This window comes from Cetorhinus maximus, chromosome 12 (genome assembly GCF_964194155.1).
Source record: "Cetorhinus maximus chromosome 12, sCetMax3.hap1.1, whole genome shotgun sequence".
Lineage (NCBI taxonomy): Eukaryota > Metazoa > Chordata > Chondrichthyes > Lamniformes > Cetorhinidae > Cetorhinus > Cetorhinus maximus.
The window spans coordinates 108,185,165-108,207,753 of record NC_135890.1 but is presented as its reverse complement, the minus strand read 5'-3'; the positions used below and the strand labels follow the sequence as shown (position 1 = coordinate 108,207,753).

At 41.8% G+C, this 22,589-nt stretch overlaps 1 protein-coding gene and 1 long non-coding RNA gene across 2 annotated transcripts in view; one reads left to right on the top strand and one right to left on the bottom strand.

Annotated features, from left to right (window-relative positions):
• Positions 1–22,589, top strand: part of LOC144687829 (uncharacterized) — a 701,476-nt gene that overhangs the window by 147,129 nt on the left and 531,758 nt on the right. The window lies entirely within an intron of this gene.
• Positions 1–22,589, bottom strand: part of hectd4 (HECT domain E3 ubiquitin protein ligase 4) — a 287,263-nt gene that overhangs the window by 219,860 nt on the left and 44,814 nt on the right. The window contains exons 4-5 of the mRNA XM_078554314.1: positions 15,364–15,491; positions 134–242 (exon numbers count right to left, since the gene is read on the bottom strand). Of these exons, the coding sequence (XP_078410440.1) occupies positions 134–242; positions 15,364–15,491 (237 nt within the window). The remainder of the gene's footprint in view (positions 1–133; positions 243–15,363; positions 15,492–22,589) is intronic.

The following is a 22,589-nucleotide window of genomic DNA, read 5'->3' as shown; positions in this document are numbered from 1 at the left end:
TGTGTGGCTTCTCAACTAATGAAATACAAGTGTAGTTTAACCTAAAATGGAAATGTAAAAATATGAGATTAATTTCCAACTGGCTTAACTCTACCTGTGTACTAAGTTTAAAACTGTATTTGCAGTCAATTACCGTAGAGTCCCATGGAGCCCTGACCCCAGCTTGCTGATCCCCTTGCCAACGGAGTTAGTTGAATAAAGGTACATTCCATCTGTTGCAAGACAGCGACCTAAATCTGCATCTGAAAAACACAAAGATAGACTTGTGTAATGGATTTAATGTAGAATACCATAAGCGTAGTATTATACTTTTTCAACACTCCAGCAGTTTCAATTTTGAAAGCACTTTTAAATTCATACTTGAATTCAGATTGCATGAGACTGGTGTCTATGCGGCAGTACTCCATATTTGTATTACTAAATCTGGCCTTCTCACATCTGTAACAGATATGTTACCAATAAAATACAGCCTGTTTTAGTAATAATTTGTATTTTTATATCGTATTCCTTGTGTGCAAGACACAATTTGAAAGTCTTTAAATTAACAAGCAAATAATAGTTAACATCAAGCAGCAAGAGAAAAGGAAAAGCTCTCCATTTGGAGTGAGTAAACAAAACACAATCTAAGAAAAGTGTTTCGAGTAGATATTTCAAAGCAGAGAAAGGGACGCAAGGCAGAGGAAATAGGCAAAAAACCCATAGGGACTAAACTAATAGCCATTGGTTATGTAAAAGATGGCAGTGTTGCTTTCGGTGTTAATAAACAGAGTGCACACATGGACATATGGTTGGAGAAAACCGAGGTAAGGTTCAGTGAATCTGTGGGGGAATCTGAATCCAAGGTCAGAAATGTTGATGTCAATTCACTGAAGCACGTAGATGCAGTGAAGTTTGCAGAGGAAGGAAATGGTGCAGCTGTAGGATTGTGCGCAAGAAAGAATGTAGCTTATGGTGTTGCAAATGAGTTGTAACAACTACACAATCAACCAAAAAGTCCTCATTCTAACATTTATGAGACAAGGTCATGTTGATCAGTTTTATATGGATACTTTACTTACTGTTTCAATAAACAAGCAGATGTGACTCTGGGCAGAAAAGTCAACAATGCTTAAGAGTTTTAGCGCAGGAGTTAGACCAACATTACAAGGGTCATGGACAGAGGAAAACAACATTGATAAAGCATACTGAAGGGGCAATGGATTGTATAACTCTAGGAAAAACTGATAACCAGAAAGACAGACTTACTCCCTACTTGAACTCTGATATGTTGTACAAGTCCAGCCAAATGAACAAGGTTGATCCCTACTCTACACAGAGTTGGTTGACGTCTACACCAACAGGAGCAATACAATGGGTCTCAGCACCCAAGGCCAACGGAAGAGTGGAGAGAAAAAAAGGAGAGCAAAAATGGAGAGCAGAGAAGTACGGAGAGTAAAGAAGGAAGAGAGAAAGAGATGGGGCCACTGGAATTTTAATCCGCAACTCCTATTCAAAAACTCATAGGTGGGTGTGGGAAAGCAGTGAAGACACTTGGAGGGATGCTGCTGTCTATTTAGCCAAACCCAAGCGTAAATTAACCCCTTCAAGATTGAATGGGTAAATAAAAAATATCCTATGGATACTGCCCCCTCCACCACCCTCTCTCCCAAAACAAGGAGAAACTTCTTTTTAAAAAAAAATCAGAACCAAAAAGTTAACATGCTTAGGAAAATAGCAGTTCACATCCAATATTTAAGAGGTTGCAATATTAGAATACACAGTATGCCCAGGTATCAGGCAGAAAAGAAAGCTATTCTGAAAACTGAGTGCTGATCTACCACTTCACTCCAAACCTTTCCCCAGAGCTTGGATACAGGCATATCATCTGCATTCTCTTAGTCTCCATCACTGAGGCTCTCCTTCATTCTCACCTGAGGATGGTGACTCAATGGGTCCACAGGCCTCATTCGCCTTTTGGTACCTTACCCAAGTGTCTAATCTTCATAAAGACAGGGGCTTTTGATAGCCATTTGACAATGAAAGACATCACTGAAGGCGCCAATCCTGTTCTCACAGCCAAGTGCTTCCCAACATTAGTCACAGCATAGAAGGATCATAAGAATTCCCTCTTCAGCCAAGGAGAACCATGCCCAATTGCAGCACTTCAGTCAAGATCAGCTAACTCAGGAGACCTAACACAGAACCATGACCTTCTGAATCTCAAACTCCATGCTACATCATGAAATGACTTCATTCATTAGCTTTGAGGAAGCTGTGTTGACCTCTCTGTGCAACCGTCGTTATGGTTTTTAATTCCCAAAAATCTGATAGGCTACATCACATGCATAAGATATTTTGGACAGATGCAGTTTGAGGAAAGTGGTTTTGTAACTAATTATAGAAATACATTAGCAAGGGAGAACAATGGATCATTTACTTGTTTTTGCCACCTGTCAACATCAACTCCTCAGTAGTACACCATTAAATATCAACCTCAAATAAATTCCTTATTCCATTAGTGTGCCAAATCCAATAGTCAAAATTATTTTTCTGGCCAAGGATGACTGTCAATACAATGCTAAATCAATGCCAGTTTCTGCTATGGACTCATTTCCACTAGCACCCAGCCCTAATTGCTCAAGAAAGTAGTGGTGAACTGCCTTCTTGAACCGCTGCAGTCCTTATGGTGTAGGCACGGTGGTGTTAGGAAGGAAGTTGCAGATTTTGACCCAGCAATAGTGAAGGAATGGCAATACAGTACAGGGTTTAGAAGGTACTGTGGAAGGACAGTTGCTGCAGGACATCTTGTAGATGGTACACAGTGCTGCCACCATGTAGTAGAGGTGAAGGGAGTAAACATTTAATGTGTGGATGAATGGTTGCCAATCAAGCAGGCTGCTTTGCCCTGGATGGTGTCAAGGTTTTTGAATGTTGTTGGAGCTACACTCATTCAGACAAGTGGGAATTATTCTATCACACTCTTGACGTGCTTTGCAGGCAATGGACAGGCTTTGGGGAGTCAGGAGGTGAGTTACACGATGCAGAATTCACAGTCTCTGACCTTCTCTTGTTTATGTGGCTGGTCCAGTTAAGTTTGTGGTCAATGGTCACAACCTGCCATATAAAGATTGTTATATTCTCACTTGTTGGTCATTGCCTGGCAAAAGCAAATATTGCTTGCCACTTATCCGGCCAAGCCTGAATGTTGTCCAGGTCTTGTTGCATATGGACATGACTGCTTCAGTATCTGTGAAGTTACAAATGGTACTGAACATTTTGCAATCATTAGCAAAGATTCCCACTTCTGATCTTATGATAGAGAGATCATCATTGATGAAACAACTAAAGATGTTTGGGCCTAGGACACTACCCTGAGGAACTGCTGCAGCAATGTCCTGTGACTGAGATAATTGGCTTCTTGCAACAACCACAACCACCTTCCTTTGTGTTAGGATAAACTCTAGCCATTGGAGAGGGCCCCCCGCACCCCGATTCCCATTGACTTCAATTTTATTTGAGCTCCTGGAATCACAGAATTGTTACAGTGCAGGTGGAGGCCATTTGGCCCAACGTGTTTACACCAGCTCTAACTGAACATTAGACTTGGTGCCATTCTCCTGCCTTTTCCCCATACCCTTGCACATAGTTTCTATTCAAATAATCATCCAATGCCCTCTTGGATGCCTCGATTGAACCTGCCTCCATCACACTTCCAGGCAGTATATTCCAAACTCTAACCACTCGCTATGTGAAAGTTTTTTCTCACATTGCATTTGCCTCTTTTGCAAATCACTTTAAATCTGTGCCCTCTCGCTTGCGATCCTTTTACGAGTGGGAGCAATTTCTCCCCATCTTCTCTATCTAGCCCCCTCATGATTTTGAACACCTCTATCAAATCTCCTCTTAGCCTTCTCCTCTCCAAGGAGGACAGTCCTAACCTCTCTGATCTATCTTCATACCTGAAGTTTCTCATCCCTAAGATACCACTCAGCCAAACGCTGCCTTGATGATCAGTGCCAGGTAATGACTACCTCCAAGAGAGAATCTAACAATTGCCCCTTTGACTCTCACCTCATCTCTGGAATTCAGCTCTTTTGTCCATGTTTGGAGCAAGGCTGTAATGAGGACTCGAGCTGAGTGCCACTGGCAGAACCAAAACTGAGCACTGGGGAGCAGGTTATTGTTGAGTAAATGCTGCTTTATAGCACTATTAATGACACCTTTCATCACTTTGCTGATGAGAGTAGGCTGATGGGGCATTCTCGACTGGATTGGATGTGCCCCGATTTTTGTGGTCAGGATATTGTCAATTATTCACATTGTTGGGTAGATGTCAGTGTTGTAGCTGTACTAAAACAGCTCTGCTAGAGGTGTGATTAGTTCTGGACTACGTCTTCAGTCTTTGGTTTATCCAGTAACTTTAACCATTTCTTTTATCACATGGAATAAACTGAATTGGCTGAAGACTGCCACCTGTGAAGCTGGGGTCCTCAGAAGGGGGCTGAAATGGATCATTCACTCGGCACTTATATCTGAAAGCAGTCACAAATATTTCAGCCATGTCTTTACACTTGCATGCTGAACTCCCCATCCTTGACAATGGGGAGTTTATGGGTCCTCCGCCTCCTCTGGTTAATTGTTTAATTGTCCACTAGCATCCACAACTGAATGTGGCAGGACTACACAACTTTGATCTGATCCATTGGTTGTGGAATCACTTTAGTCTATCTGTAGCATGCTGCTACCACTGTTTATCACGCTTCTGGGTGGGCATAGTAGCTTCAGTAGGTTGGCATCTCATTTCAGGAATGCCAGGTGCTGCCCCAAACATGCTCTCCTCCACTCCTCATTAAACTAGGGTTGATCTCCCTCGCTTCATGGTGACGGTAGACTAAGGGATATGACGGGCCATGAGATTACAGATTGTGGTTGAATACAATTTTGCTGCTGCTGATGGCCCAGTGCCTCATGAGTGCCTATTTTTGAGCAATTAGGTCTGTTCCGAATCTATCCTTTTAGCAGAGTGGTAGTTTTTTTTATTCATTCATGGGATGTGGTCGTCGCTGGCTAGGCCAGCATTTATTGCCCATCCCTAATTGCCCTTGAGAAGGTGATGCTGAGCTGCCTTCTTGAACCGCTGCTGTCCATGTGGTGAAGGTACACCCACCCACAATGCTGTTTTTGGCGGGGGGGGGGGGGGGGGGGGTTTCCAGGATTTTGACCCAACAACAGCAAAGGAAAGATGATATTATTCCAAGTCAGGATGGTGAGTGGTTTGGAATGGAAAATCGAGATGGTGGAATTCCTATGTGTCTGCTGCTCTTGTCCTTCTCGATAGTAGCAGCCGTGGGTTTGGAAGGTGCTGTCTAAAGAGCCTTGGTGAGTTCCTCAGTGCATCTTGTAGATGGCACACACTGCTACCACTGTGCATCAGTGATGGAGAGAGCACAAATGTTTGTGGATGGGGTGCCAATCAAGCAGGTTGCTTTGTCCTGGATGGTGTCAAGCTTAGTGTTGTTGGAGCTGCACTCATCCAGGCAAGTAGAGTGTATTCCATCACACTCCTGACTTGTGCCTTGTAGATGCCACACAACATGATGGAGGGTAGCTTCAGTGCAAGTGCAACATATTTCAAACCAGAATATCTGGGATATCTAGAGATGATGTGTGCTGCATTCAGAAATGTTACCATTCGACAAAATTCATAAAAAGGTGAAACAAAGGGGTCTTCAATCCAAATGTAGTAATGGATTTAGAATAGTTTTGCACAAGAAAATTATTGTTGTAAATGCCAATTTCAGCTAAATCAACATGTACTGGATGGTGATTAAGATGTGCAGCTTTAAGAACATTTCAGACAGTTAACTACCAGTAACTCCTAGCCATGCCAGATAAATCTATCTATATATCTGGAGGCCTGAGGTGCCAGCTCATCAGAATTTCACAAACAGCACAGAATGAGGAAATTACCAGCACTTATTAGTCAATAATGCAATTTAAAAAGGACCATTACCAAATAACAGATGTCTGAGTGTAATTGAATACAGTAGCCTAACAGAAGTGATCAAACATCAGTGAGAAAAACTCAAGTACAATAAGCTGTATTTATATAGTGCCTTTAACTTTGGGAAAAAAAAGCACCCCAAGGCTCTTTATCAATGTTCCCATTACCCTGCAAAAGTGCACGGCTGCACTGCAGCTTGCATGATACTGCACAGCAGCTTGCATGATACTGCACAGCAGCTTGCATGATACTGCACAGCCTTGCTCTGTGATAAGTATCTTGTGCACACACCCAAGTAAAAAAATTTTTAAAGGACTCTGCACTGAAAAAAATGGGCTACACACAACAGCTAAATTCTAAAGCGAACATTGTTATTCACAGGTTTGTAGTCAAAGAAAAATAAATGCCTGGCTAAAGGTGATATTAGAAGAGGTGACCAAACGCTCAGTCTCATAACTGATGAACCATCCAAGGATAAGCCCGTTTTCCTCTCAGATGTCAGCTAACTGTCCAAGCTGAGTGAGTGTGTGTGGAACAACAGCAACCTGAGAACACCAAACTGCAAGTCTACCAAGACGAAAGCAAAATACCACGGATGCTGGAAATCTGAAGCTCTGAAGAAGGGTCATACTGATTCAAAATGTTAACTCTGTTTCTCTCTCCACAGATGCTACCAGACCTGCTGAATTTTTCTAGCTTTTTATGTTTTTATACCAAGCCTGCACCCTCTACAGTGGTGAGACCTGGACAACATATGCTAGGCAGGAGATAAGGCTGAACAGTTTCCACCTTCATTGTCTCAGATACATGCTCAATATCTTTTGGCAGGGCAAGGTCATCAACTCAGAGGTCTTGGAGCATGCTAATTCCATCAGCATACACCAATTGCTAAACCAATGACATCTGCGCTCATTCAGCCATGCCCATCGGATAGATGATGGCCGTATACCAAACGACCTTCTGTATAGTGAACTGGCCACTGGGCCATGACTGCCTAGGCGTCTCTACCTCCACTTCAAGGACACCAGCAAGCGAGGTATGAAGAGGGTGGACACTGACAACTGGGAGACAGTCACTGATGTCTGAGAGACCACGGGAGGTTGATTATTTGGAACAACATTGTAAGAGGTGAGCAGAAATGAAAAGCTCAGTTGGCCGAGGAGAGCAGCCAGCGAATCAAGCATCTTCTCAACCCACTGTCTTCCTCTGCAGTAAATGCAGCAGAGACTGCCATGTCAGAGTTGGGCTCTTGAGCCACACCAGGCAATGCTTAACACAGAGTTGACCACCATGGCGCAAACCATCGTCTCACGAGACGGAAGGCTGCCATTGAGTGTCAACTAACTGACAGGCTGTGCATTTCCTACTTCTATTTAATATTTTCAGTATTCTTGGCTTTCTATTTTATCACCAAATTAATCTACACATGCAAAAGCTCACCAGTGAATGACTGCTCTGCACCATCTGCGCTATTACACCATAAAAACAAAGTTGCAATGGAGTTATTCATTAAACTAAGGAATTTTCTCTGCAAAGTGAGCCTAGAAGTTCCTTCTTTGGGCACTCCAGGCTATCAAATTGCAACGTTTGCATCTGGCAACTGCAAATTGCTCAGTCAGTAACTTGGTCCAAGACACAGTTCAGGTGATATTCCCAGTTTATGGAAGCAACAATGAATGCACAACTGCCTGAACTGCAAATTCCTGCTAACCTAGAGAAATATGAATATCTATTGTATGCTCTGAACTTAAACTATTCTTATATATACTCACTGCAGAATGAAATTGCTCAACAGATTAGGAAAAAAAATCACCAGTTCCTTATTGTCTATGTAACAAGACATCAGTCTCCTTTAGTGATCATATATCAAGTACACAAATGACAATATTCACTTTCACAACACTGAAAAGCCCCATTATAAAACACAAGCAAGGGGCCAGAGCAAAAAACTCATCCAGCCTCAAAACAAAGAGCAGCTGCGTGGCCAGGATTTACTGCGGGGGGGGATGGGGGGGAATCACAGAATATAATGTGGATGACGTTATTAATATGTAAATAAGTCAACAATTTGTGGAGAGAAGAGAAAAAGGATGAGTTGTGAATCCCACAAATTGCTGAGAACTTGCGTTGCTCCATTAGCTTTGGGAAAATGAGTGTTCAGCATCAACCTCCCCTCAAGTGTCAAGGAATTGCTGCATTTGAGCTGTTAAATCAAATTGAACTCTCCGCATCATGTTAGGGCTGGTACTTAATGCCTGAACCTTTTAATGCTGAGATTAATATTTCTGCAATGCCACTCGATTTTGCCAGCCACAAACACAAGAACTATTCAGCATCTTGGACCTGCTTCACTATTCAATAAAACCATAGTTGATCTATTTGTGGTCTCAACTCCTTTCCTGTCCGTCTCCCATAACCCTCGATTCCCTTGATCAAAAAATACTAACTCAGCTTTGGATATATCAAATGACCCAGTCTCCGCTGCTCACTGGGGAAATAAATCTCTCAGACTAATGACCCTCAAGAGGAAAACATTCTCATTTCAGTCTTAAATGGGAGACTCCTAATTTTTAAACTGTGCCCCCTAGTTCTGGACTCCCCCACAAGGGGAAATATCCTCTCAGCTTCCACCTTGTCAAACCCCCTCAGAATCTTGTGTTTCAATAAAATCACCTCTCATTCTTTTAAGCTTCTATGCCAATGGGTACAGGCCCAACCTGCTTCTTTTCTCATGTGATATCACATGACTGATTCATTCTAGGAATCAGCCGAATGAACTGTATACTTTTATGCTGACGGGGAACAATTGAAACTATGGTGTCTCATTCCTGCAGGTAGTAAACTGTTCCTAAAGTTTAAAAACTTACTTCTTCTGTGTCTTCCATCCCACACCCATTCCAATCTTTCTCTTTCATATTTCTCTTTCTGCATCTTTTGACTCTAATTTAGACTGTTGGTCCACAGTGCATGCAGATCCCAGATGCCCAGTCCATTATCAATTCAAGCTTCCAGCAATTGGAGTAAAAACCTTGAACTGAAGGTGAGAAAAAAAATCTAACAAACATGGCTCACTCCAGCGAATTCTGGGCCAATGGTAGTTTTTTGGTATGATCTAATTCCCTGGATTAAATTTCAGCCTTATAACTCTCCCAGGAATTGCAAAAATAAACTTATCAACTTTTTTCTGAAGTTACACCATTCACCAATTAACAGTCAAGGCAGAAGGGAGATGAGACATCTTTAAGGAGTCATTATGTTAAATAACAGCCAAGAGGAAGCAAACAAGGTATTAAGAAAGGAGGAGCCACCATTCAAGCTAGAGAGATAATAAACATGCGATCCAAAACTTCAAACAGGTTACCTTCCTAATCACAAAGAAAGTCTCAAGGAGATCTAAAGATACATTACCAGTTACAAAATCAACAACTAACAGTGAAAAATTAACAGAAGCAGTTTTTTTTTCAAATTTCTTCCAGGACACACTACCTGCAGACTTCAGTGAGGAGAACTTAACAGAAAGCAGAAGACAATTGAGAGGTCAGAATTTCCGATCTACAAGCCTTAATGAACTGACATGCATCAAAACTTTCCCACCAGAAAGTAACCAGCCAGGCTCTGTTCATACACAAAAACAAAAAATGTTGGAAAAACTCAGCAGGTCTCACAGCATCTGTGGAGAGAAAGACAGTTAATGTTAATAATGACTCTTCTTCAGAGCTGAAGGGAAGTAAAAATGTGGTGAAATTTAAACTGTTTAAGGGGGTGGAGCAGGTGAAGCTGGAAAGAAGGCTAGTGATAGGTGGAGGCAAAGGAGAAACTGCCAAAGATGTCATAAACAAAAGGTCAAAGGGGTGTTAATGGTGGTGGTACTGGTTAAAGGAGGTTCTGATGGTGACATTAAGGATAGAAAGCAGAATGTGATAATAGCTGGACAACGGTAAACACTCTGGAAAGGACAACATGAACAAGTGACAGGTGGCCCTAGAGGGGGTGTGGAGAGGGGACGGTGGTGGAAAAAAAGATTGAAAATAGGCTAAACGGTGGGGATAAAACAATGAATAAAAATGAAAATTAATTTTTTTTAAATAATAAAAATAAGTGGGGGAAAAATTAAAAAATAAAAATGAATATTGAAAAAAGGGGATAAAAAAGGGATGAGGATGGAGGAGAGATTTCACGGTCTGAAGTTGTTGAACTCAATGTAAAGTCCAGAAGGCTGTAAAATGCCTAATCGGAAGATGAGTTGCTGTTCTTCCAGTTTGCACTGAGCTTCACTGAAATATTGCAGCAGGCCAAGGATGGACGTGTGGGCATGAGAGCAGGATGATGTGTTGAAATGGCAAGTGACAGGAAGGTCTGAATCATGCTTGCGGGCAGAGCGAAGGTGTTCCACAAAACGGTCACCCAGTCTGCGTTTGGTCTCTCCAATGTAGAGGAGACCACATTGGGAGCAGCGAATGCAGTAGGCCAAATTGAAGAAAGTGCAAGTGAAGTGCTGCTTCCCTTGAATGGAGTGTTTGGGCCTTTGGACGGTGAGGGGGGGGGTGGTTGAGGTAAAAAGGGGCAGGTGTTGCACCTTCTGCAATTGCATGGGAAGGTGCCGTGGGAGGGGTTCAGGTGTTGGGGATGATGACCAAAATGACAGGCTCTATCTTTCTAGAACACATCATGGGCTCAATTCAGCTGTGCAAGAAACTCAACAACTTGCATTTATACAGCATCTAGATTGCTGAGCCAAAGGAGTGGCTAAACGCTTGGTTAGAGGTAGGTTTTAAGGAGGGTCTTAAAGAATAGGGAAGTGGAGGGGTTTAAGAAGGGAACTCCAGAGTTTGCAGGCAAGATGGCTGAAGGTACATCTACCAATGGAATGGTAAAGGGAATGTGGGACATACAAGAGACCAGAGTTGGAGGACAGCAGAGTTTTCAGAGCATTGTAGAGCTAGAGGAAGTTACAGGTATAGGGAGAGAAAAGCCATGAAAAGATATGAACACAAGGATGAGAATTTTAAAATCGGAGGATGGGGGAACCAACATAATCAGCAAGCATGAAGGTGATGGGCAAATGTGGCATGGTGCACTTTAGGACAAGGGGACCGCCAAAAATAAAATCTAATACTGGTTATTGGAACATTGCTTAGTTACACCTGGATATGGTGTGGAAACAGTTACTTGACCCCAGAAGTTCATGGTCATCTGTCTACTGTGTTGTCAAGAAGGCACTCAGTCTTAGCAAGTGCCTTCCACTTAGCAACAGACAAGAACTGAAGCGGGAGCTGGGGTACATTTGTTAACACAATTGGTCAGGTTAGCGCACTCAGCTCCTGTGGCACTTTACCAACGTTAGCTGCAGTCTACCAAGCTGCAGTAATAGTTTAATAGAAACAGTCTACTAACTCCAGTATAACTCTACCCACCTCAGCAACAGTCTACTAAAGCAAAGCTCTGTCAATCCTGAAGACAGTCTCAATTTTATTATAATGTTAACAACCCCAACGACAACCCACCAACTTCAGTAATGCTATCATCTTCAGCATAACTCTAAGAACCTCAACCAGAGTTTACTGGCTTCTGTGACTGTCTACCAACTTCAACAGAAAATAAGTAAATCAGTAGGAGTAAGAATCAGTGTAATAGAATTGTAGGAAGCCATTTGACCCATTGTGTCTGCACTGACTCTCTGAATGAGCAACTCACCTAGTGCCATTCCCGCCTTCTCCCCATAACTCTGCACATTCTTCCTTTCCAGATAAGTCTCATTCTCTTTTGAATGCTTCAATGAACCTACCTCCACCACACACACACACAGGCAGTGCATTCCAAACCCTAGCCATTCGTTGCATAAAAATATTTCACCTCCTATCACATTGGCTTCTTTTACTACTTACTTTAAATCTGTGCTCTCCCATTCTCAATCCTTTCAAGAGTGGGAACAGTTTCTCCCTAAATACTCTGTCCAGACCCCTCATGATTTTGAATACCTCTATCAAACATTCTTTTCTCTAAGAAAAACAGTCATATATTCTCCAACCTATCTTCATAACTGAAGTTTCTCATCCCTGGAACCATTCTCATGAATCTTTTCTGCACCCCCTCTAATGCCTTTACATCCTTCCTGAAGTGCGGCATCCAGAATTGGGCGCAATTATTTAGCTGAGGCCGAACTAGTGACATGTACAAATTCAACATAGCTTGCTATTGCACTCTATGCCCCTATTAATAAAGCCCAGGATACTGCGTGCTTTATTAGCTGCTCTCTCAATCTGTCCTGCCACCTTCAATGATTTAGGCACATTCACACCCAGGACCCTCCACTCCTGTACCCACTTTAGAATTGTACCCTTTATTTTATATTGTCCCTCCATGCTCTTCCTACCAAAATTAATCACTTCACATTTCTCTGCATTGAACTTCATCTGCCATCTGTCCGCCCATTTCACCAACTCCTTTTGAAGTTCTATACTATCCTCGTCACAGTTCATAATGCTCCCAAGCTTTGCAATATCCGCAAACTTTGAAATTGTGCCCTGTACACCAAGGTCTAGGTCAATAGTATATATCAGGAAATGCAAGGGTCCCAACATTGTCCTGTTGGGAATTCCAATCCAAGCCTTCCTCCAGTATGAAAAACAGCCATTAACCATTAATCTGTTTCCTGTCGCTCAGCCAATTCCGTATCCACGGTGCTACTGTCCCTTTTATTCCTTGAACCATAACTTTGCTCACATGTTTGTTGTGCAGCACTGTATCAAATGCCTTTTCGAAGTCCAGGTACACCAGACCAACAGGATTGCCCTCATCGCCCCCTGCTATCTTTTCAAAAAACTCCAGCAGATTAGTTAAACATGATTTTCCCTTAAGAAATCTATGCTGGCTTTCCTTAATTAACTCACATTTGTCCATGTGATTACTAATTTTGTTCCAAATTATTTTTCTACAAGTTTCCCCACCAATGAAGTTAAATTGACTGGCCTGAAGTTGCTGGACTTATCTTTACACCCTTTACTGACAAAGGTGTAATGTTTGCAATTCTTCAGTCCTCCGGGGACACCCGAGTCTAAGGAAGACTGAAAAATTATGGCTAGTGCCTCTGCAATTTTTATTCTAACTTCCCTATCTTTGAATGCATCTCATCCAGTCCCCGTGTCTTATCAAGTATTCAATACCACCTCCTTTTCAAATTTTAAACCCAAGTGTCTGAATTACTCATGTTTTACCATGGCCTGGGTAGCATCTTTTTCCTTCGTAAAGACAAAGTATTTATTTAGTACCTCAGCTATGCCCTCTGTCTCAGAGTATAAATCCCCTTTTTGGTCCCTAATCGGCCCTACTTCTTTTACCACACTTTTACTATTTATATGCCTATAAAAGACTTTGGGATTCCTTTTGTTAGCTGCCAGTCTCTTCTCATGCTCTCTCTTTGTTTCTTCACCCCTCCTCTGAGCCTTCTATGTTCAGGTTGGTTTTTCAATTGCACTTTCTACCTGACACCTATCATAACCACATTTTTTCTTCTCTATTTTAATTTCTATCTCCTTTGTCATCCAGGGAGCTCTTGGTTTGTTTGCCCTACCTTTCCCTTTCGAGGGAATATACCTTGACTGTGCCCGAATTCTCTCTTCTTTGGAGGCAACCCACTGATCAGTTACGGTTTTACCTGCCAACCTTTAATCCCAATTTTTTCAGCTCAGATCCATTCTTACCCCATTGAAGTTGGCTTTCCTCCAGTTAATTTTTCTTATTCTGGACTGTTCTTTGTCCTTTTCCATAGTTAGCCTAAAATGTATGATACAATGATCACTGTCCCCTAGAAGTTCTACTACTGACACTTGATCTACTTGGCCATTCTTATTTCCAAGAACCAGGTCTAGCAAGTGTCTCTTTGAGTATGTTTCCAGTCCAACAAGGAAGAAAATTTTCCTGAACACACTCTAGGAACTCTTACCCCTCTCTGCCCTTTAAACTACTACTATCCCAGTCTATATTTGGATAATTAAAGTCCCCCATTATAAGGTCTCGATAATAATTGCACCTCTGATTTCTTTGCAAGCTTGTTCCTCTACATCCTTCCCACTAGTTGGTGGCCTATAGGCTGCACAGAGCAATGCAATTTCACCTTTTTGTTCCTTAGCTCTAGCCAAGTAGATTCGGACATTGATCCCTCTGGGATATCTTTCTCCAGCGCTGCAATGCTCTATTTTATGAATACCGCCACCCCTCCCCCTTTTCTTCCTTTCCTATTTTTCCTGAACACCTTGCATCCAGGGTTATTTAGCACCCGGTCCTGCCCTTCTGAGCCGTGTCACATCATCATATTTCTACATGACAATCTGCACCTGTAACTCACAAATCTTATTTACCACACTCCGTGCATTCACATACATGCACAGTAACCCAGGTTTAGACTCTTACTTTCTCCTTTACTCTGACCCCACCTATTAATTTATTATTCCCTACTCCATTACTATCTATCTCCCCCAGTATTCTGTGTCTCTTCATAGTCCTCTCTAATGTTAATCTCCTGGTTCCTACACCCCTGCCAAGTTAGTTTAAACATTCCCCAACAGCAAAATGCCTCTGAGGAACTCTGTCCCGGCTCTGTTTGGGTGCAACCCGCCTAGCCTGTACAGATCCCATCTGCTCCAGAGCCGGCCCCAATGTCCCAAGAAGGGATCTGCTTGCTAATTTTCTATCTAGCTCCCTAAATTCAGACTGGAGGACCACATCCCTCTTTCTACCTATGTCATTGTTACCAATGTGGACCACAACTGTTGGCTGTTCACCCTACCCCTCCCCCTCAGGGTGCTCTGCAGCCGCTCAGTGACACCCTTCACTCTGGCAACAGGGAGGCAACACACCATCCAGGATTCACATCTGTATCCACAGAAACACCTATTTATTTCCCTATCGGTTCACTTATTATAGCTCTTCCAAACTAGCATTCCTCATCTTGAGGGCAAACCATACTACAGTAATTCAGGACTGAAAATATTCCACATTATTAAATCACCAATTATTTTGCCTTACATCACACAATACTACATACCAACTAATCAAAATGAACAGCATCCCAATGATAAAGAAGCTATTTTACAGTATTTAAACATTAAACCATCCTCTGCATTCCCTTTTACACTGCCATCTGTAATGGTGATACAGATAGCAGACAATGTCATCTGCTCCTTCACATTGTTCCAGCCTTATTTTACTGGATAGCTTTAAATAAAATAATCACATTGCCATTACACTATTTTGTTCTGAAATTTAAAAAATTCACAATTAATTAATGGCTCCCATGATTCTACATAAATTTTCAATGCCCATATTATCATCTCCTTTCTTTCTCTTCGTGTCCCAACCTGAATAAAGGAAAAAAGGTGTACCTTTGTTGTCACTGGAACTGCTGTTGCTCTCCGGTGCAGATAGCATATCCTCAAACCCCCATGACACCATATGTTTGTTGCCAAGCAAGCAAGAGGCAGAGCCTGGCCCTCCCTCCAGTAGAAGTAGTCTGAGAAAAGAGTAAGAGACAAATATAAAAATGTTAGGTATTATATAATAAAAGGCAAACAATTGTCCAGATTTTGTTGTCAAAATAACATGAGGCTAATGTTGCTCACTGTTATTTATGCCTGAAGTTGTTAGACAATTTTTTGCATTGAGTAGATGTGGGCTTAAATGCAAAAATCCAAAAGTTGTTGTCCAAGCTGCGCTGCTCTGTCATTAAATTTGTGAAAATAGCATCTTGTTGTCTGCCTTATCATCGAGATGCATTGAATGGTGGAAAGTTGCTGTATTTGCACAGTAGACAAAGTAATTTCAAGAATAAACGGCCTTTTAACAATGCAATAAGGGTTAAATACTGCCAATCAAGTAACAGTTCATTTAAAGTGCCAGATTGCACATGTGGAGCCTCATTCCTTCAGGTGTTAACAGTTGGAGATTTTAAAAATGCATTTTTATTTCAATCAAATCTTTCTCCCCCTTTATTTCTTTCTGTACTCAAGTTAACATTGAATTTTCCCACTATCATTTATACTTCTTTCTTAGTCATTGCGCTGATAATTTAATAATCCTTCATTCTGATTGTTTAAAGGAGATTAATCCTGTTCACTTGGGTCCTAGATGCCCAGTTTCCCTCAGTGATGTTATTAGTTTGCACTTTCAGCAATATTCTCTGCAAATGTAAAAACCTAAATGTGCAAGGCAAGTCTAACTAACAGCAGAGGTAGTTAGATGCCCAGATATAGCAAATTAGGACCTATTAATATGCTTACCAATGGATCCTAGTCTCACTCCTGACAGAAACATAGACAAATCATATTCAAGTTAGGAGAGATTTTAGCTAACATTACCCAATATAGCATTCACACCAATTATTAATTTGTAATTAAAACCCTTCCCCTTCCTTCCTCCACTCCATGCAGCAAATTGCCAAACTGATGAGCCCTCATCTCGCTCAGTAACTAACCACGGTGTGCAGGAACAGATTGGAATAACAACCTATTTCCCCTTGTACAAAGCACCTGGCCAGCACTGAACAGCTTCTCAACTTTTGAGCTGCTGGAATATCATCTTTCAAATCAATCTTGAAATATAAAACGTTAGAAAAATCTCCATCATAACACCACTCTGAGAAAGACTCAAAGGTATCCCAGAATACCCAGTTAGCTTCAATGTCAAAAAAATTGCTGAATGCATTTTAGATTTAGGATCATCTCAAAGTGTTGCTGTCAACTTCAAATTGCATTGCAAATTGATTTGGTGCAACTGCAAGAATGGTGAATACAGATTCCTATTTAAAAATGGGCTCATCAATAAAGAAACCTGACCTGTCAATTAAGATTATAGATACAGTTCATACCTTAGCTTCTAATGGACCAACTTAACAGATGCAAGTGGCACAAATTTTCAGAGATTAATTACCTCCATTGTTTTAGAAAAGTCTAGTATCGGACATAAAGCGAACTAGCAAGGTTGGAAATAACAAACTATTCATATTTATTTATTCAATATACAGGGAAGTGACATACACCAATGACAGTATTTGGGATATAAGCTCCTCACAATTTTTAGATGGAACATTTATTGCAAAGGAAAAGAATGCACTGGACATTTACCAGCTTGTTGTTATCTGAAGTTATTTTAACAATGCATCTTCAGAAAGGTAGGGAAGGGCATGAAGGTTGGCTCAGTTTGTAGCAATTTTGTCACTGAGTCAGGTTGTGGATTCAATAGCAACCTCCAGGATTTCAGCATATAACCTTGGGCTGACATTTCAGTGCAGTACCAAGGGAGAGGAGCTTATTCTACCTACCAAAACTTATCGCTTCATACTTTTCTGCATCAAAGTTCATCTGCCATAAGTCTTCCAATTTCATCAGTCTATGACCTCCTGAAGTATGCTACCATCTTTACTACATTTCCCAGCTTCATGTCATCTGCAAACCTTGAAATTATGACCTATATCAAGTAGCATCAGGGAGAACCACACTATATACTTCCCTCCAAACTGAAAAACAATCATTCACTGCAATATTCAGCTTTCCGCCCTTTAGTAAATTCTATATCCAGCTGTATGCCATCATCAACACTCTCAGTTACAGAACTCAGTGAAGTTTGTCAGATACAATTTGCGTTTAACAAATATGTGCTGACTACAATTTATTATCCTATTTTTTCCAAGTGACAGTTTTGTCCTGGATTATTTCCCCTAAAAAAAATTTACCTGCCACCAACTGTAGGGTGACAGACCTGATAGGTCTAACATTTGCAACCCCTGACTCCACCTCCATATCCCAGGAAGATTGAAAGATTATGGTTAAGCCTCCATTATTCCCACACCTATGTCCCTCAACAACCCAAAGATGCATCCCATCTGGACCGGTGACTTTTCTACTTTGAGCACTACAAACATTTTAAGTGCTGCCTCTTCATTTTTATCCTATCCAATGTTACTACTACTTTCTTCTTTACTGTCACACTGGGAGCATTCTTTTTGCGAAGACACATACAAAGTACTTATTTGTTACATCAGCCGTGTCATCTGCCTCCATAATATGATCTTTTTGTCTCTGAATCTGCCACTTCCTTTCTTTGACTATCCTTTTACTATTTAGAAAAAAAAGTGTTTTGTTTTACGCTACCAACCAACTTATTCTCATACCCTCTTTTTACCTCAGTTTTGTCATTTTTCAGTTGTCCTCCGCACCTTCCATATTAAGCATGATTCTCTACTGCATTACAATTATCATTAGCCTCCTTAAGATGGTCATCTAGCACTCAAACAAGGCACAGGTGCCTTTCGGCATCTGTAACTGTGACTGAGTAGCCCTCTTTAGGATTCACTTTGTTCACCCTTTATAGGAGGGGGACTAGAAAAGGTGCCTAACCATAACGCCCCTCACCTCTCCCGACTGGATAGCCGTGTCCAGAGAGATCACCTACTGCACAAAAGGTACAAGTTGCAAAGTTTGTGGCCTGGAACATCAAGACCCTCATGGACACGTCTACAAGTGAACACCCAGAGCATTGCACTGTTTTTATCACCCAAGAATTCTCGCTGCTCTGGCCAGCTTAAGAGGGGCAACTCAAGGAACTCTGGGAGGCAGCTATACTTCCTTCTGGAAAGGGAAATCAGAAGAAGAACGCAAAGTTCACAGAGTTGGATTTGCCATCAAGAATGAACTTGTGAACCGGCTTCATGAGGTCCCTCTTGGAAGAATTGAGCGCCTTGTTGACTCCTCGTCTCAAACTGGCAAGGGGTCAATTTGGCGTGATGAGTGCGTATGCCTCAACTGTGGACACTGACAACGAAACAGAGTTAGATTTTTATGCCAAACTTGGCCAAGCTCTCAGTAGGGTTCTGAAAGAGAGGAGAGGACTATTCTTCTCGGTACTTCAATGCCAGAGTTGATAGAGATTCCAATATGTAATGGAGCTATTGTCAGGGAAGGGATTGGAAATGTCAACTCCAATCTGGATGTTTCCTGACAGAAAATCCAGGTGTCTCTTTGCAGGCATTGATGATATTGGACTTAAGGCTATCCCAAGTACTTTGGGCACTTGTCTTCTGTCCTTGGTCAAAGTCACTGGAAATGTCAACTCCAATCCGGATGTTTCCTGACAGAAAATCTCTTTACAGGCAATGTCAAACTTCTCAATACCAAATGTACTGAACATGGACTTATCACCAATACCCTGTTCCTCCAGAAGCACAAGTACAAACCATCATGGCAACAACCACATTCCAAGCACTGGCACCTGATCGTGCCCAGAATCACAAAGATGTCCGCACCACCACAGCAATGACAGGGGCTGATGACAGCTAGACTGATCACCGGCTTATTTGTTTAATTATGCTCATCAAACTGGCTCCCAAATGGTAGGTACAATAGAAGGGGTACCCACAAAACATCAACATTGAAACTCTGAAGGATTCAATTAAAAGGGACTGATTCCAACAATGCATTGAGGAAAAGCTTTCAAACTACTTTGACCAAGGACAGAAGAAGAGTGCCCACAGTACTTGGATAGCCTTAAGTCCAATATCATCAATGCCTACAAAGAGGCACCTGGATTTTCTGTCAGGATTGGTTTGATGAAAATGATCAGGATGTCAACGAACTGATTTATTGCAAATGCAAAACTATCTGCGCCTGGAAGAATGGCCCAAACTCAAAGCAAAAGAAACTGGCTTACCAACAAGTAAAGGCGGAGTTACAAAGGTGCACACGTGACATGAAGAGCATGTGGTGGGCAGACAAGACAAAGGAAGTTCAACATCTCACTGGCATGAATGATATCATGGCTTCTTCACTGCCATAAAGACCATTTATGGCTCAAATACTCAAAGACCAGCTCCTCTGAGGCCTAAGGATGAGGGAGATCTGATCAAGGAAAGGGAAGCTGTCAATGCCCGTTGGAAGAAGAATTTTGGAAGACCTTTTCAATCGAGAACCAATTATTAACAAGAATGTTTTCAACTCCATCCCACAACACCCAGTTAGGGACGAGCTTGGAATTCTGCCAACACCTATGGAGGTGATTAAAGCTATTACAGAAATGAACAACAACAAAGCAGCAGGCAGTGATGGAATCTCTACTGAAATCAAAAGCATGGAGCAGAGGAACTAACCTTACAGTTCTGTGCCCTTATCCTACAGGTCAGGAATGAAGAGAAAGTCCCAAATGATCTCAAAGATGCCAGAATGTGAAAATTAGAGGCATTTCCTTGCTTTCAATTGCAGGAAAGGTCGTTACAAGAACCCTTCTGAATTGACTTATTACGCTTGAAGAGCTACTCCCCGAATCTCAATGTGGGTTTAGGCCATCAAGAGGAAAGCCAACATGATTTTTACAGCTTGCCAACTACAAGAAAAATGTCACAAATATCAACCTCTCTACACAGCATTCTTTGACTTGACAAAGGTCTTCGACTCTAAATTGTAAGGCACTCTGGAAGATTCTACTGAAGTGTGGATGTCCTCCAAAAGTCGTTACCATCCTTCACCTGCCTCATGATGATATGAGAGCGGTGATCCTTAACCACGGATCCATTATAGACTCTTTTGGGGTCAAGACAGTAAAGCAAAGTTGTGTTATCACTCCAATTTTTTAATCTTCCTTGCTGCGTCTGACAAGCTATTTTATCTCAGACGACTCCAATCAAAAACTAAGACCACCTCGACATCAGTCACTGAGCTTCAATATGCTGATGATGCCTCAGCAAGTGATGTGTCAGAAACAGATCTCCGGAGAACAGTCAACGTATTTATTGAGGCATACAAGAAGATGGAACTTACACCCAACATTCAGAAGACCAAAGTCCTCCATCAGCAACCTCAAAAATGCACACGCCCCAGCCCCATTGATTAGGATTCATGATGAGTGCCTGGAAAATGTGGAACATTTTCAATGCCTTTCACAGAAGGCTGAGAATTGACGAAGAAACCCAACATCTCTTGAAATCTGCTGGTGCAGCCTTTGGCCACCTGAGGAAGTGAGTGGTTGAAGGTTGCGACATCAAAACTGAAACCAAGCTCCTGTTCTACCATGTGGTTGTGGTCCTTTCCTTACAGTACAGAGCTAAATTATGGACATGTAAAAAGTGTCTCAAAGCACTGGAGTCATACCATCAACACAGCCTGCGGAATATCTTACATATTAAGTGGGCGGACAGACGCACCAACATCAGTGTCCTCTCACAAGCAGGCCCCAAAAGCATCAAGGCTATGATCATTCAGCATCAACTTCGCTGCGTTGGTCATAAAGTTTTAATGTCAAATACCAGGCTCCCAAAGCAGGTCTTCTTCTCAGGGCTCAGTCAGGGCAGACACACCAGAGGACAGCAGAAGAAGCGCTTCAAGCACGTGTTGAAAGCCAACAAGAAGAAATGCAACATCGGGTGAGATGGTGACATAGTGGTAATGTCACTGGGACTAGTAATCCAGAGGTCTGGGCTAATACTCTGGGGTCATGGGTTGAAATCCCACCACTGCAACTTGGGGAATTTAAATTCAATAAATAAAATCTGGAGTTGAAAGTTAATCTCAATAATGGTGACCATGACGCTCTCATTGATTGTCATAAAAACCCATCTGGTTCACAAATGCCCTTTAGGAGAGGAAATCTGCTATCCTTGCCTGGCCTACATATGACTCCAGATTCACAGCAATGTGACTGACTCTTAACTGACCACTGAAATGAAGGGCAATTATGGATGGGTAATCAATTCTGGCTTTGTCAGCAATGTCCATGTCCCATGAAAGAATAGAGAAAAAAATCAACTCCTAGAAGCCTTGGATCGAATGAAATGGCAACAGTGTCTGTGGGAAGGATCCCAGCATTTTGAGATTCAACGACTACAAAATGCATGACGGCAGAGTAGTAGTGTCACTTGACTAGTAACCCAGAGTAATTCTCTGGGGGCCTGGGTTCAAGTCCCTCCAAGGCAGATGGTAGAATTCGAATTCAATAACAATAAAAGTCTAATGATGACCATGAACCATCTGGTTCACTAATATCCTTTAGGGAAGGAAATCTGCTGTCTTCGCCTGGTCTGGCTTACACGTGACTCCAGACCCACAGTAATGTGGTTGGCTCTTAAATGCCTTCTGAACAAGAGCAATTAGGGATGGGCAAAAAACGCTGGCTACACCCACATCTCATGAATGAATTTTTTTTTAAATGGAGAAAAGAACACGCTATGACCCGGACCGATAGCACACAATCAGACGTCCTTCGTGACAACAAATATCCTACATGCCATAAGGTCTGCAGACCCTGAACTGGCCTCATCAGCCATCTTCAGACTCATGAAGAAAATCATCCTCGTTAGCAAGGGATAGCCAATAATAATGAATACAATTATTATAAGCCTCCTTCTTGTTTTATTTTAATCTCTACATTTTTAGTCAACCAAAGGGTTTTAGCTTTGGATGTCTTTCCTTTCCTCTACATACTGCCTGACCTGCTGAGCTTTTCCAGCAACTGCAACAGTTCTTGTTTTGAAATATTTCCCCCTCAACTCCAGCATCACCATGTTATCTGAACCACGCATCTAAAAGCGTCTTTAAGTATCTGGAATTGTCTGTAACACACACTCCAG